Genomic DNA, 13,811 nt, shown 5'->3' with positions numbered 1-13,811 from the left:
TTTGTTGCCCAAAAGACAGCTATACATATATAACTTCAAGTCAGAAAACAAAGATTTACTTTTTCCACTATAATCATGTTCAATCCCTTTCCTCTGTCCTTATAAGGAAAGAGAACAAGATAGCTAACAACTTGGGGAATGCCCCGGAAAAAAAAAATGCTTCTGAATAGGGGAAAAAAGTAAGAAGGGATACCACCCCAAAACCAGATAAGTATGCTCTCTTCTTTCCTCAACTCACTACTGGGCCATGCCAGATGCAAAAGCCATGGAACAGTATTTTGGATGCTTCAAGATAAGCAAACAATGGGATATACTTAAACTAAGCATGTAACCACAGGCCTATAATTAATTCTGAATGCTTTTACCAGGTTTTTCAAATAGTACTGTATTAAAGCAAAAATGATTACTTTTATATCTAAAGTAAACCTAAATTTATGTTCTGCATCTCTCATATGTATGTACTATATAATGGCATTTTGCAAGGTTTTGAACAACTCTCAGATTCAGTTTTGAAATCTAAAAAAAACTAAAGATATTTACTTCATACATTTGTTTTCAAAATTAAACAAAATATCATATTAACAGGTTGGTGTACTGTGGAACCTAGTACAGCGCCAGACTAGTACTCTATTACCCCCTTCCCTTTTTTTTTTTTTTTTTGGTACCAGGGATTGAACCCAGGGGTGCCTGACCACCGAACCAATTTCTCAGCCTTTTTAAATTTTGAGACAGGGTCTCACTAAGTTGCTTTTAAGTCCTCGATGAATTGCTGAGATTGGCTTTGAACTTGTGATCCTCCTGCCTAAGCCTCCAGAGCCACTGGGATTACAGGTATACACCACCATGTCCCAACATTTCCTTTTACTCTTAAAGTGAGAGTAAAAGTCACCTATTCATGAAACTATATATCCTTTGTGGCACAGAAATTGATCTCTCACTGAATACCCATATTCTCCCACACATTTTCAGCCACCTTTTAGTTAATCTAGGCCGTGTGACTAATTCATGCCTTATTTCCAGACCAAAGCACTGAATTTGGCACATGACCCTCCAACTCTCTTGCCTGGAAACATGCTCCAAATGGCAGAGCTTAGAGAAATTAAGCAGCATGGATCTGAGTTACCTTGTGGTAAAGTTACCCAGAGGACTCCCTGGATGCACAGTAGATTTCATATGAATCAGAAATGAACCTTTACATGTTGAGCCACTAGCCCTTCTAGGGTTATTTATAATCATAACACTAGCAAAATTTAACATCTCCTTTTAGAGTCTAATTGTACTTAAATGCTATCTGACAAAATACATACATAAAAATGACATATTTTATGTTTAAGTGTTAAAGGATATCTTCCTTTCTGTTTAATTTTGTATATCTAGAATGAACAGAACAAAAAAGACAATTATTTCAAAAGCCAAGTAGAAAAGTAATCCAACATACACAGAACGTAAAGAAAAACTGATAGTTTCACCTTAACAGGAAAGAACTCTAAAACCCCAAGTCTAAAATTTGCTTTAATTGAGCATACAAGTTATAAAAAAAAAAAAAAAAAAGCAAAACAAAAAGCAAAGATCTAAAAATAACAACTGAGAAACTGAAATCAGCTATTAGGAAACAGGTGAAAAGGAAAGCAAAGCAAGACTCTAAAATATCCTTTCACCATGAGTCATAGTTGCAGTCAATGATGGCTGTACAGAAATGAGAAGGGGCCATAAATACTTATCCATACAATGTTGAAATCCCAAAAGCTCTGAAAATCAGGTTTTGGTTTTTGTTCTTATTAAGGCTAGCACAAAATAACTTGATAGCAACACCAGTACAAACTAACCTGAAACTGTCTATAGTTTCTATTTGTCACACTTTGTATGAATATTCATAAATTTTTGATGAAGAAATATTAATGTTTGATTATGAAGTGCTTCGGGAGAAGATCTTACATAAAATAAAACAATCACATTATAAGACCTTTCTAAAACCTGAAAATTTCTGCAACAGAACAATTCTGAAACACATCTGGTCCCCCAAGAGTTTGAAATAAAGATTGTGGACTTTTGAGTACAGAATGCAAGTAACCTCTGTATTGTCCTAGTGATGAAAATGAAAACCAAATGAAGAGCATGGCTTTCTAACTAGTGTATAATTCAGTGTAAGACTTGAATTTTGATTTTTCCAATGGTATTTCCCTTTGATGTTAGTTTATTATTCCTAGTAGAACATAATAGAAACAATCAGCCTACAGCTAGATCACCCAGAGGTATTATTAAACTGGTAGAAGACCCGAAAACAATTAAAATGTTGTTATAATAATTTATGGCCTTAAAAAGCCATAAATGTAGCAGGTATTCATGTTAGCCATTCTTGTGGTTCTACATAAAAAAATAACACATACCAGACAATAATGATATATGTAAAATATAACATAGGATATCAGCTCAAAGGAAGATATTGGTTAAAGTATTAAGCAGACAACATTAATAAAACAGGAAAAAAGTCAAAATCAAACTATTCAAAAATTCAGAGGGCAAAGTATAGGAACAAATTTCCAAAGCAGGGTTTTTCAACCTCAGCACTACTGACGTTTCTTTAGACAATTCTTTGTTGTGTACTAGGGTATGCAACAGAATCCCTGACTTTTACTATATGGACTAGATCCCTTTCCCCAAGTTTTGAAAAGCAAAATGTCTCCAGGTATTGTCAACTATCTCCTAGACTATGAATGTTGGGGAAGAGACAAAAACCATCCAGATACAAAAGAAAGATTAAAAGTTTAAAGACATTCATCGTTTAAATTCTAATGAAATGCCCGACCATGATTCTTGTGGAAAGAAAGAAATCATCCCTTTATATGCCTGCAGATCTATAAGTAGTTTTGTTATATCATATTTATAGAAAAGAGGAGAAAAGAAAAAGTTTTCCCATTTCAATCTGAATGCCCTTGTACTCTAAGCAAGACTTGTTGATTTTCCTTATAACTAAACATCATCTATTTGCTATTACAGCAACACATTCAAGGATAGAATAAGGTACCAATCATTTACTTGCAGAAAGGAAAATAACAATTTGCTACATGTAACTGTGAAATAGCCATTTAGCTTTTTAAAAAGAACCCAAGGTTTTCACCCACTTTCTCCTTACATTATCTGCACTGAACATAATAGACATCTAATAAAAATGTGACATTTGGGTGGGGGAGATATTATTTTCAATCACTCCCCCCTTTGGAAAATGTTTTTAGCCATTCAACGGTACTGAGTCCTACTGCTGCACTGGTAGATATGGGAGAAATAATTAGGATTCCTGTAATTATCAATTATTTCTTATAAGCAAATAGAAACGACAGCTAAATAATCTCTGAATGAACAATATTAAATATCACAATTATGAAAAAAGTAAAGAATATGAGTTATTTGATAATTTTTTCTGATTCAAACTCACTGTTTTGCCTGGAATTACACATTATGTTGAAGTAACTGGCAAACTATACCATTATGAGTTTAGATTTTACAAATACTGATATTACTGCATTCTCGATAAAATCACAAACTCTAACATTAACTAATACCACTATCTAAAAATTTTTATTATACTTTACTGGGTAGTCATAGTCACAGCATTCTTAAAAAAATTTTTTTGTAGTTGTAGATGGACAGAATGTATTTATTTTATTTGTTTTTTTACTTTTATGTGATGCTTAAGATCAAACCCAGTGCCTCATGCATGCTAGGCAAGCGCTCTATCACTGAGCTACAGCCCCAGCCCCATATCATTCTTTTTTAAGTATCAAGGGCTTACGCATATTTTTTGGAAGAGAAATAGTATTTGTTCATCTATGACCAACACTTTTAGGCCAATTTTCTGGTTTAACTCAAGTTTAAAAAAACCTGCTTTTACTCACATTAAAAACAAACTCCTTGATATGTACTCAATAATTAGATGATGAATTAAGATGAAATTATCCTACAGTAGGATGTTGATGCACTGGAGCAAAAACCAGCAAGAGTGAGGGCATGCTGCTAAACTGCCTCGCCTACTTTTATCATGCCGTGTCTACTTTAGGGATCCAATTTATGCGGTTAACAAAACTTTCAACATATTCATTTCATCCTCACAACAACTCTACAACAGGGAGATCATTTTAATCTTCATTTTACAACTGGGGAAACTGAAGGACAAAAATATTCCATAACTTATATAAAATGACATGCCAGAAGTGGCACAGTATGGCTCTGAACAGTCTTGCTTCAGAGGCAGGATTTTTCAAACTTTAATACACACACAATGCAGTTGGCAATCCTATTAAATTCAGATTCTGACTCAGTACTTCTGGTTAGAGGCAAGCAACATTCTGAGTTTTAACAATCACACCTGTGATGCAGATGCTGCTGGTCTGCAGATCACCCTTTAAGTAGCAAAGTTCTAATCTAAACTGGACAATGGTGAGACATGGCAACCTCAGAAACACGTACAGTTCATCCTCAGAAAATTAGTCTTATGTGCAAGTTAAGGGTTGCCAACTTCTGTTTTAGAACTTATGCTTCTTCTTTGTCTTTTTTTTTTTAATCAAGTTAACAAAATTAGCAAGTATTATAGTACCTGATTTCATATTTTGCTAGTCTACATATTATTCATATAAACTTGAAACTGTAATATCCACCCCCCAATAAGGCCTTTCCCTCATCCAAAAACGATTTACAAATGTCCCTGAATATCTTTTTTAAAATAGATTCAGTCCAAACCCATTAATATTTAGTAGTACATATTTGTACCCTCTCATACAGGAAAAGAAATTCAGGGTTAAGTTAGAAATCCAGCACCTTTCTAAACTTTTGCTATTTACACAAGTGCTGACTATAAGTGGACAAGGAAGGATACCCTTTGAGAAATAGAACATAAATGTCAACACATTACTAAACAATTCTTGTCTATAACTTTCTCTAAAATAAAGATAGGGAAATGTTCATAACAATTTTCCTTCACACTCACGGGTGAATTGATTTTTTTTATACCTTAATCTAAAATAAAGGATGTAAAGAGTACAAATTTAAACCAAAAACATATATTATATCCCTGTGTTTAAGACGCATTGGCCCACAGCCCTCTGATATTTAAAACATAAAATACCATCAAATCATTAGAAATGACATCTTTATCAACCTTTTTTTACTAAAAGAAATACTCGTATTGACATACAATCAAACATCTTTAAAGTCATACATTTAATCTGACAATGACATCTACCCGAAGACCACCCTGGATGTGTAACTAAAGAATACTTTATTGATTAAAACAAAGGAATGGATTTAAGAAAAATATCCCTAGTACAAATAATTTTGGTTTTCCTGTATTTCATTCAACATTTTCCTGAATGTACCCAGATATACTTTACATTTCTTCCCTGAGGAAGAATTAACACTGTCACATACTTTGACAAGTTTACACACACACACACACACACACACACACACACATACCCAAAACCATAAGGGAATCTGATTAAATAACTACATATGAAAGTAGAAAGTATTAAGTTTCAAAGGTCTCAGGTAATATTAACCCACAAATCTTAAATGTATTTATGATTGTGGAAACCTATTTTTAATTATAGCATAAATTAAAAAATCTAAATAATACAACTACCATAAAGCTAAAACTCTCATTTACACTGTTATGAATTAAAAGAATATAATACTACAATCTATTGCATTATCTGACACAAAAGGAAAAACACAGTATAAATTTAGGCTTTTCTATCAAAATTATAAGAACTAAACCTTCTACCCAAAAGAATCCAAAGACACACAAAAGCATCTAGATTATTTTACACATGAGGTATATGGGAAAAAGTCTCTCCCCAAAGTAGTAAGAAACAACTTCTAATTTCCTGAGAAATTTGTATTTTACATTTGTTTTTTCCTGAATCACTTCCAGATCCACAAAGAAACTCAGATATTAAAGAACTAGAGAACTTAATATATGTCATTTGCAATAGCCAACAGTCACCAAAGACCATGACAGAGGAAAATAGAGATAAGTATTCTATGTTATTGTGCACAAAAAAGCCCAGGTTTCACTGCTTCACTAGTTAAACCACTAAATGTTAAGCATTATTTCATGAACTTAAATGAAATCTGGTATATAAAGAGAAAAATATACAATAAGTGAAAGTTAACTTTCTATTGCACAGAAAGATTCTATTCCTTCTAAAATAATCCTGTGACCTTGTGAAAACAGTCCTGGGTTAAACTCGTAAAGCAGATTTCTTCAGCAAATGCACCAGTACATTATTGCTCTGAGGGCATTCAATATGTCTACTGTGCTCTCTAGATGTATGCTCATACACTGGTTTAAGCCATTTGCAGAAAATCAACAGAAACCTTTAAAAATGTTTGACCTTACATGCAATTTTAAGACATGTGAGTTTTAAATTGATAGATCTCTACATCTTTCATAATGGGAATTATCAGAATACACTCTGCAAGTTAAGTGATTCTTCCACAGAGCAAATTTAACTTGACCTCCTTAAATGGCTACAGATTTGTCACTCCATTTAGAAGGCTAGAAGGAAATACTGATTTACTTCTTCTCTAAAGCAATAGTGTTCAGCAAAAATATAATGCAAGTAACTTTGAATTTTCTAATAACTATGCTAAAATGGTGAAAAATACAATTTTAAAAGCATTTATTAAAAGTCAAATATTATCATTTCAATATGTAATAAATATTTCTAAAATATTTATTCTTTTACAACTTTTACTAAGTTTTCAAAATCCGGTATGCATTTCATATTTACAGCACACCCCATTTTCAACTAACCACAACAACCTGGTCAATAGTCAGACATGGCTAGTGGCTACATTATTGGACAGTATACCTCTTAAGTAATATTTTGAGATCTGACATACCACTCTGTTTATAATTAGTTCACACTCATGTCTCCTTTTTGAACTGAAATGGTTGTGACCACAAATATAAGCAAAACTGTTAATTCACTGGATAAATCAGGATCAGATCACCTTATCTGAGGATCTGGTTAACACACACAATAAGAAACAAATGGATTATGCCTTATTTTGTCTCCAGTAGACTTCGGAGATGGTTCTGATCAACAGGAGCAAATCACAATTTGTAGCAAAAACACAGCTTAGACACCAAAATATTTTTATATCAAACCACAACACTGCCTTAATTCTAGCATCCCTTCCCCTCTCATTCTTGAGCACATACTTCTATGCAAATTATTTATAATACTGTTTTCTAAATCTGATGAATTCTGTCAACCATACAGTCACCATTCAAACCATAAACAGAATACTATATAAGATGCAAATGAAAAAAATGAGAAAAATTATCAACCAGCAACTTTTAATACAACTTATGCCAATCAATCTTAAATTATTCTGAGTTCCACTGAAAGTAATTCTTCCCACAATTCCAATTCATTTACTGCTTATTAAGAATTTTCCCAAGTCATTAGGACATTTGCTTAAAACGTAAATAATTCCAACAATGTGTTTTCTAGAAAATAACAACTAAAACCATTAGCTTAGCACATAAAATTTGTCCTTAAGGCAAGTTACTGAATAAATCAAACAGAAACAACTATACTCCTGTTTACTGCATTTACATTTTGTAACATCACATTCAGCAATTTCTAAATTTGGAAGGTCAGTTCAGATTGCACACAAGCGATAACTTTAAGCTTGAAATTTTACAAGTTTCTACAAAATACTTGTGAATAAATACATCCCACAGAAATAAAACAGAGAAATCAGCACCATTCAAACTAATCTCAGCAAGAAGAACAAAATCAGTATATTCATAAGTCCAGAATGCATGATACATGCTAAAGAGTATTTTTCTCCCAATTTTATTTAATTCACCTAGGCAATTTTTGTTTAATGCACTTGCAAAGCTGTAAGGAAGCATAGCTAGCTAGCCTCTTCTGCTGCACATATATACAAGGACAATACATTCATCTTCTGATATCTTTCCACAATTTAGAAATCAAAACAACAAAATTTATTTCTTACCTGCAGTTAGGAGGAGGATCAAGGGTTATTTCAGCTAGCTCCTTCTGAATTCTGTTAGTGAAATGAGAACAGACAAAAAGGATTTGAGATAGTCTACAGAATAACCGGGGAATTACACTGCCCTCTACCACCATGCAGTTAAATGCAAGGCTGGCTTTGCCTTCAGTAATGCTAACATGGCTGCTTCCTCTTTGTTCTCAGAGGCATAACCCAAATCCCTTAACAGAAACTTTGCAGCTTTTTTTCTCACTTGCTACTGCAAATAGGTAAGTCATTTACACCTGATTTGAGAAAGTCCTCCACTACTACTCAGCAAAGGATATAAAATCTATTTTAAAACACTTTTTACCAAAGAAATTCTCTTTTCAAGCTTATATGCAAATGAGACAAAAAGGGAGGAGGGAAAGCACTAGAATATTTGACAATGACTTCAAGCCACTTTTACTGTGGTAAAAATTAGCAAGCTACTGCAAGAGCACATTAATAGTTTTGCCAATATTTTGTCTGTTTAAAAAAAGTTTAAAATTTACAAATATCTTTACCAATGAAAAACTTCCAAGGACTATTTTGGCAATCTTATTTAACCATTTGTTTTCTCTGATCTTAGGTACAGCACATAAATTTAATAATCTCAGAGGAAAGAGGATCAGATGTATAGCCGTGAGGTAAGGAGAAAAAGAGCATTTCTCTGATTTTCCTGAAATTTAAAATGTTTTCAAAACTTGTTTAATGTTACTCTCCACAACATTACAACAAACTGAGAAGAATTTTAAATTATTGCAAAGACTGCTGCTATTCAATATAATATTCTCAAGTTTATTAGTGTTTGATTAATGATAGAATGATGGTGAAAATCTATAGAAAAATAAGAACATATGTCACTATAAAATGCATAAGTTGATCAGTTTACATTTTTTTCTTTAGTTGAGATCAATGAAAATCAACAAAATATCAACACTACGTAATGCTAAAGATATATTTTATGTATGATTATAAGAGTTCTACTCAATACAACCACTATCACTGATGGAGTCCCATTGATGGAATCCTTTTTTTTTTCCATCATAGAAAATAAAAGTCAGCAGGAAACAAATAATCTTTCACTTACACCCAACAAAATGCTTTTCCTGCTGCTAAGTATTATTACTATGTCAAGAACATCCACAAGTTTTAAGAGTAAAGAGATGCAAAGACAATGAAAGTTTTCAATGGCAAAGTGACACCTAAGATTGTTAATGGCTACTTTTCAATTTTATTTGCTCTCCCAAGAACAAGGAGGGATAATTATAATTTAACTACAAAAAGTTAAACGTGTTATGCAGGATTTAAAGCCTTGTTTGTGAAACTAAGCAAATTTAAAATGCGCTTTCAAAAACAGCCAAGGCCTGACATTTAAAAATTTTTTAGTAAATATAAACTTTTTTGATCATTTCCTTTCATGTAGAGTGACACTACTGATCTCTAAAAGAGTCAATTTTACTCAAGAGTATAACTCACAAAAGGAAATATCCTCAATGTACCATCTAATTCAGTTTCCCCCAAATTTTCCTTGCCAACTCCTTAAACTGTCAGAATGAGAGTTCAATCACTATTCTGGGACTCTTCCTGAAGTTATCAAAGTACAGAATAAGTTTGCTTAGAAGTATAATTTTAGTGAGGACGTTTATATGCTCCCTAAAGGATGACACAATTCATTCAAGTACAAATTCAAGTACTGATCATGAAGTATTTCTGGAGTATTGCTCTTGACGTAAAAACACAAGCCTCCAACTGCTTGGAAGACAACCTGACTATGTTACCTTTTAGCACTAGTGGATAACTTAGCAGTGGTTTTGCTAGAGAGTTTGGTGTTCTTCTTCTGCTGGGTGGCAGAAGGTTTTCTTTCTTCTTGTTCTTCAGGCTCTGGAGCGGCCGGGTCTCGCTGGTCCGCATCTGAACTGCCACTGCTGGTGCTGGGGCTCTCATCATCGGACCTTTGCCTATCACTGGACATCTTGATGAAGTTATCGCTTGGAAAACTTTTAAAGAGAAAAGGGAAGAGGAGAGAAATGTTAATGTAAGAAATCAGTCAACAGCATTTTCTTGTCTTAATATTAACCTAAAATTGTATCTTAACAAAAAGGCTTCAAAAGTGTTCACACTTATCATATGGCAAGGTTACTGGGGAAAGGATGAATCTTACAACGCCAGCGTTCAGGGATTTACCGAACTCAAGTTAGAAAACCCACTCACATTTTTTTTCCATTCCTTGGACAATCTATCAATTGTCTACTTTCTCAGAAGGCATGAAACAGATTTGCCAGGGAACTTAGGCAACCAGCATTAATAACATATGACACACTGTAAATAACAGATCTTGCTGAAAAATGTTAAAAAGTCACTAATAACGTCTCAATATTTACAGACTGACATTGGTCAGAGCTACCAAATTCCCTTTCCCAGAGGAAAACATACCCTGTTAATCGCCCATATGCTTATTTAAGGTGGAGATTCCTCCTCTATGCACGTAAAACCTTTAAACACAACACTCGGAAATTTAAAAATCAACTAACAAGCTGCCCTAGCCGTTTCCACGGCCAGCAGCGAAGATTCATCCGGCCAAGACCGAGCTGCCACCCTGGGAAAAGCAGAATCCAAACTGCACCTTCTGCAAAGCTCCCCATGCCACCAAGGTTCCTCGCTCAATTTTTACATCACGGACCGACATTTTGTCCAAAATAACGAAAAAGGGGGGAAAAGCCCGAGGAAAAACAAACAAACAAACAAAGCCCCAAGAAGTGCAACAAATTTCCGCGCCCGCGTAGGCGAGCCGCGGCCGGCGGCGGCGGCCACGCAGCTCCGCGGCCCTTTGTGGGGAGGGCCGCGCGGGGGCCGCGGGCAGCGCTCGCCGCGCCGGCCGCCAAGTGATGCGAGCAGCCGGCCGGCCCCGCCGCGGCTCGCGGACACCGGCGGCGCGGGCGCCCGGCGCGAACAAAGCTGCCGCCCCCGCCCCCTCCCCCACCGCCGCCGCCGCCGCCCCGGCCGCCCCCCACGCGGCCCCCCGGCCCCGCCGCCTTACCTCGGCCGCCCGCCCGGCCCGCTCGCGCGCCGCTACGGTGTGGGGGAGGGAGAGAGAAAAAAACCCTTCCTTAAGGAAATGGAGGCAGCTGGGGGGGGGAAAGGGGGGGGAGGGAAAAAAAGAAGCCGAGGAGGCTCTGGCCGGGGAGTGTGGAACATTGAAAGTCGGAGGGGGTTGTGTAGTGCCGGGCTCCGGCCGGAGGGTGGCGCCGCCCAGCGCCTTCGGAAAAAAAGGGGGGGTGGGAGCTCGGCTGGGCGAGGGCGCGAGCTCCCGGCGAGGCAGAGGGGACGCGGGAGACCCCCGCGCGCTGTGGCCTCCCGCCGCCGCCGCCCGGCTCGGCTCCTCCCGGCCGCGCAGTCAGCAAGTTCCGAGGCGAGCGCGGGGGGAGGGGCGGGCGCGGCGGCGGCGCGCGTGCTCGCTGCTTGCCTGGCGGAGGGACGCGCGCCGCCGGCGCCCGGCGGGCGCGAGCTGCTCCCGCGCGCTCCCGCTCGCTCTCTCCGCGCCTCCTTTCACCCGGGGGGCGCACGCGTCCGCCCGCGCGCGGCCAGGACAAAGAGCGCGGCGGGGACCCGGCGGGCTGGCCCCTGCGCCCTTGGCCGCGGAGCCGGTGCAGAAGAAGGCGGGGGCGCGGGCGCCGTCTCGCGGGGCCGCTGTGCCGCGGGGTGGCTTCCGGCCTGGGCCCGCCTCCGGGGCGAGGCTGCCCATTGGACTACCCGCCCCAGAGGGCTGGCCGCATTCCCTCTGCCTGCGGTGGGGCGCCGTGCACCTCTGGGCCCGCACAGCTGGCAAGGGCCCTGGGCGTGTGGTTGGGAGTCCCTGGCTGTCCTGGGAGACTGAGGACTAATGGGTGTTGTTGACGAAGCCAGGCACGCAAGCTGAGGAAAGCTACCCTTGACCCTTCATGTGAGCTAGAGGAAGGGGCAGGATGGGTCGTGGGCTTGAAGGAAAGTAAAAAGGATTTTGAGACTTGGGGACTGGCCTCTGCTTATCTTTACCTCACAGACTGCAACTGTCACTGCAAAGGGGACTGCCCTTCGGATGCTTTGAAACTTAAAGAATCCAGAACAACACTTTTTAAAATGTCCCGCCCAAGATTTTAAGAAGTGGAGGAGGAGAGTTTGGGGGGCTATAACCTGACACGCGCAACATCAGGGTAGGCGTGACGCTGGGTCACTACGTCCACAGAGAAAAGCTTTAATGCGGATAGGGAAGGTTAGTTTCGTTCTATCATCCTTTTTGCAGACTCTTCAGGTGGGCTCCAAAGTTTTGGCCCCAAGCACAAAGTAGGTGGAAGTACAAAAACTTCCTGTTTGCCTCCCTGATCTCCAGCTACTGGGAACTTGTTCTAGTGATAGAGCCTCAAAGGAATTTGTGGATTCCTCTCCCACAAGTATCCAGGGGCAGGGGTGCTGGGAAAATGAGAAGTACACATAGAGGAATTGAGAATGGCAGTCATGATAGATGAACCAGAGTTAAGGGAAAGAAGAAAAGACTGAGTGAGCCGACATACTATTTTTCCTCCAAATAGAAAAGTTTTGGTAAAGGGTTGCTCACAACTCTAAATAATAAGTTATATTTCTGTAACTTTCCAGAGGGAAAGTCATTCAGTGAAAATTACTGAGGGTATAGGCTGCTAAGTGCTAGACACACCAGCTTCTTCATTCAGTTACTATGATCTAAAGCCAGATCTCTCCACTTCTGATTAGAACAGATTATTAAAGTTCACCAGGTTGATAAGAAGGAAGGATATTCCACTCCAGAATGAATAGGAAGAAAGCCTCTCCTGTCTCAAGAAAGAATATGGTCTGTGTGTGGCCAAACATTTTGATTTGGATGGATTAAAGAGTACTTTGTGGGACGACTTCAGTGTAAAAACTAAGTAGAGGATTCCCCCAACTTTACACTATGTGATACCACAGCAACAGCCAGCTAATCTAGAGTTTGGGCATTGCTTTGTTTGGCATGGGAAACTTGTTCTATATGGTAAAAGTGATGTTTTAGTCAGCTTTTTCTGTGCTGTGACTAAAAGATCTGACCAGAACAATTTTAGGGGAGGAAAAGTTTATTTGGGCGCTCTTGGTTTCAGAAGTCTCAGTCCACAGAGAGCAGGCTCCATGCCTCAGAACTGGAGATGAGGCTCAACATCATGGTGCAGTGTGTGGTAGAGGGAAATGGCTTACAAGGTGATCAGAAAGCAGAGAGAGAGCTCCACTGCCAGATGCAAAATATATATCCCATAGCTATGCTCCCAGTAAGACGGTTTCTCCAGCCACATGCCTCCAGTTACCACCCAATTAATCCCATCAGGGATTAATTCACTGATTAGGTTAAGGCTATAACCCAATCATTTCTCCTCCAAACCTCCTCACATTGTCTCACCAGTGAGTTTTTGGGGGCCACCACATCTAAACCATAACAGATGAGGAAATTTACTGTCACAGATTTAGCCTGAAGACCCAAAAGCCAATTGCTGGTAGAATTTGAGGGGGGGGGGCAGGAGACTGGGAAATAAAAATGTTTAGTTGTGTTTTAGTAGCATCTTTTATAGAAGAAACAGTATTGAAGAAAAGTAAGGTAACTGGATTCTAATCCTCATTCTGACAAATTTATGTGATCTCATAAAAGTTAGATGTTCTAACTTAATTTTTCTTATATGCAAAAGGAAAGCATATCAAAGGTTGCAAGTCTTCTCTTGCTCAAAAATTCCATGAATGATTCTCTAGTG

The 13,811-nt window shown here is 38.5% G+C and overlaps 1 protein-coding gene across 4 annotated transcripts in view; it reads right to left on the bottom strand.

Moving 5' to 3' along the window:
• UBE2E3 (ubiquitin conjugating enzyme E2 E3) overlaps positions 1-11,806 on the bottom strand; it is a 90,225-nt gene extending 78,419 nt beyond the window's left edge. The window contains exons 1-4 of one of the 4 annotated variants that reach the window (XM_081261419.1): positions 11,513-11,806; positions 11,087-11,118; positions 9,828-10,046; positions 8,029-8,079 (exon numbers count right to left, since the gene is read on the bottom strand). In XM_081261419.1, coding sequence (XP_081117545.1) covers positions 8,029-8,079; positions 9,828-10,046; positions 11,087-11,118; positions 11,513-11,791 — 581 coding nt within the window. In that variant the 5' untranslated portion in view covers positions 11,792-11,806. Of the gene's footprint in view, positions 1-8,028; positions 8,080-9,827; positions 10,047-10,482; positions 10,652-10,672; positions 10,954-11,086; positions 11,119-11,512 lie in introns of those variants that run through there. The other 3 variants (XM_081261420.1, XM_081261421.1, XM_081261422.1) reach the window with 3 other exon arrangements.
• Positions 11,807-13,811: the final 2,005 nt, after the last annotated feature.

This window comes from Spermophilus citellus (genome assembly GCF_964194105.1).
Source record: "Spermophilus citellus genome assembly, chromosome: 11".
In the NCBI taxonomy this organism is placed as follows: domain Eukaryota; kingdom Metazoa; phylum Chordata; class Mammalia; order Rodentia; family Sciuridae; genus Spermophilus; species Spermophilus citellus.
The sequence above is the reverse complement of the archived record's forward strand: the minus strand, read 5'-3'. Positions and strand labels throughout refer to the sequence as shown.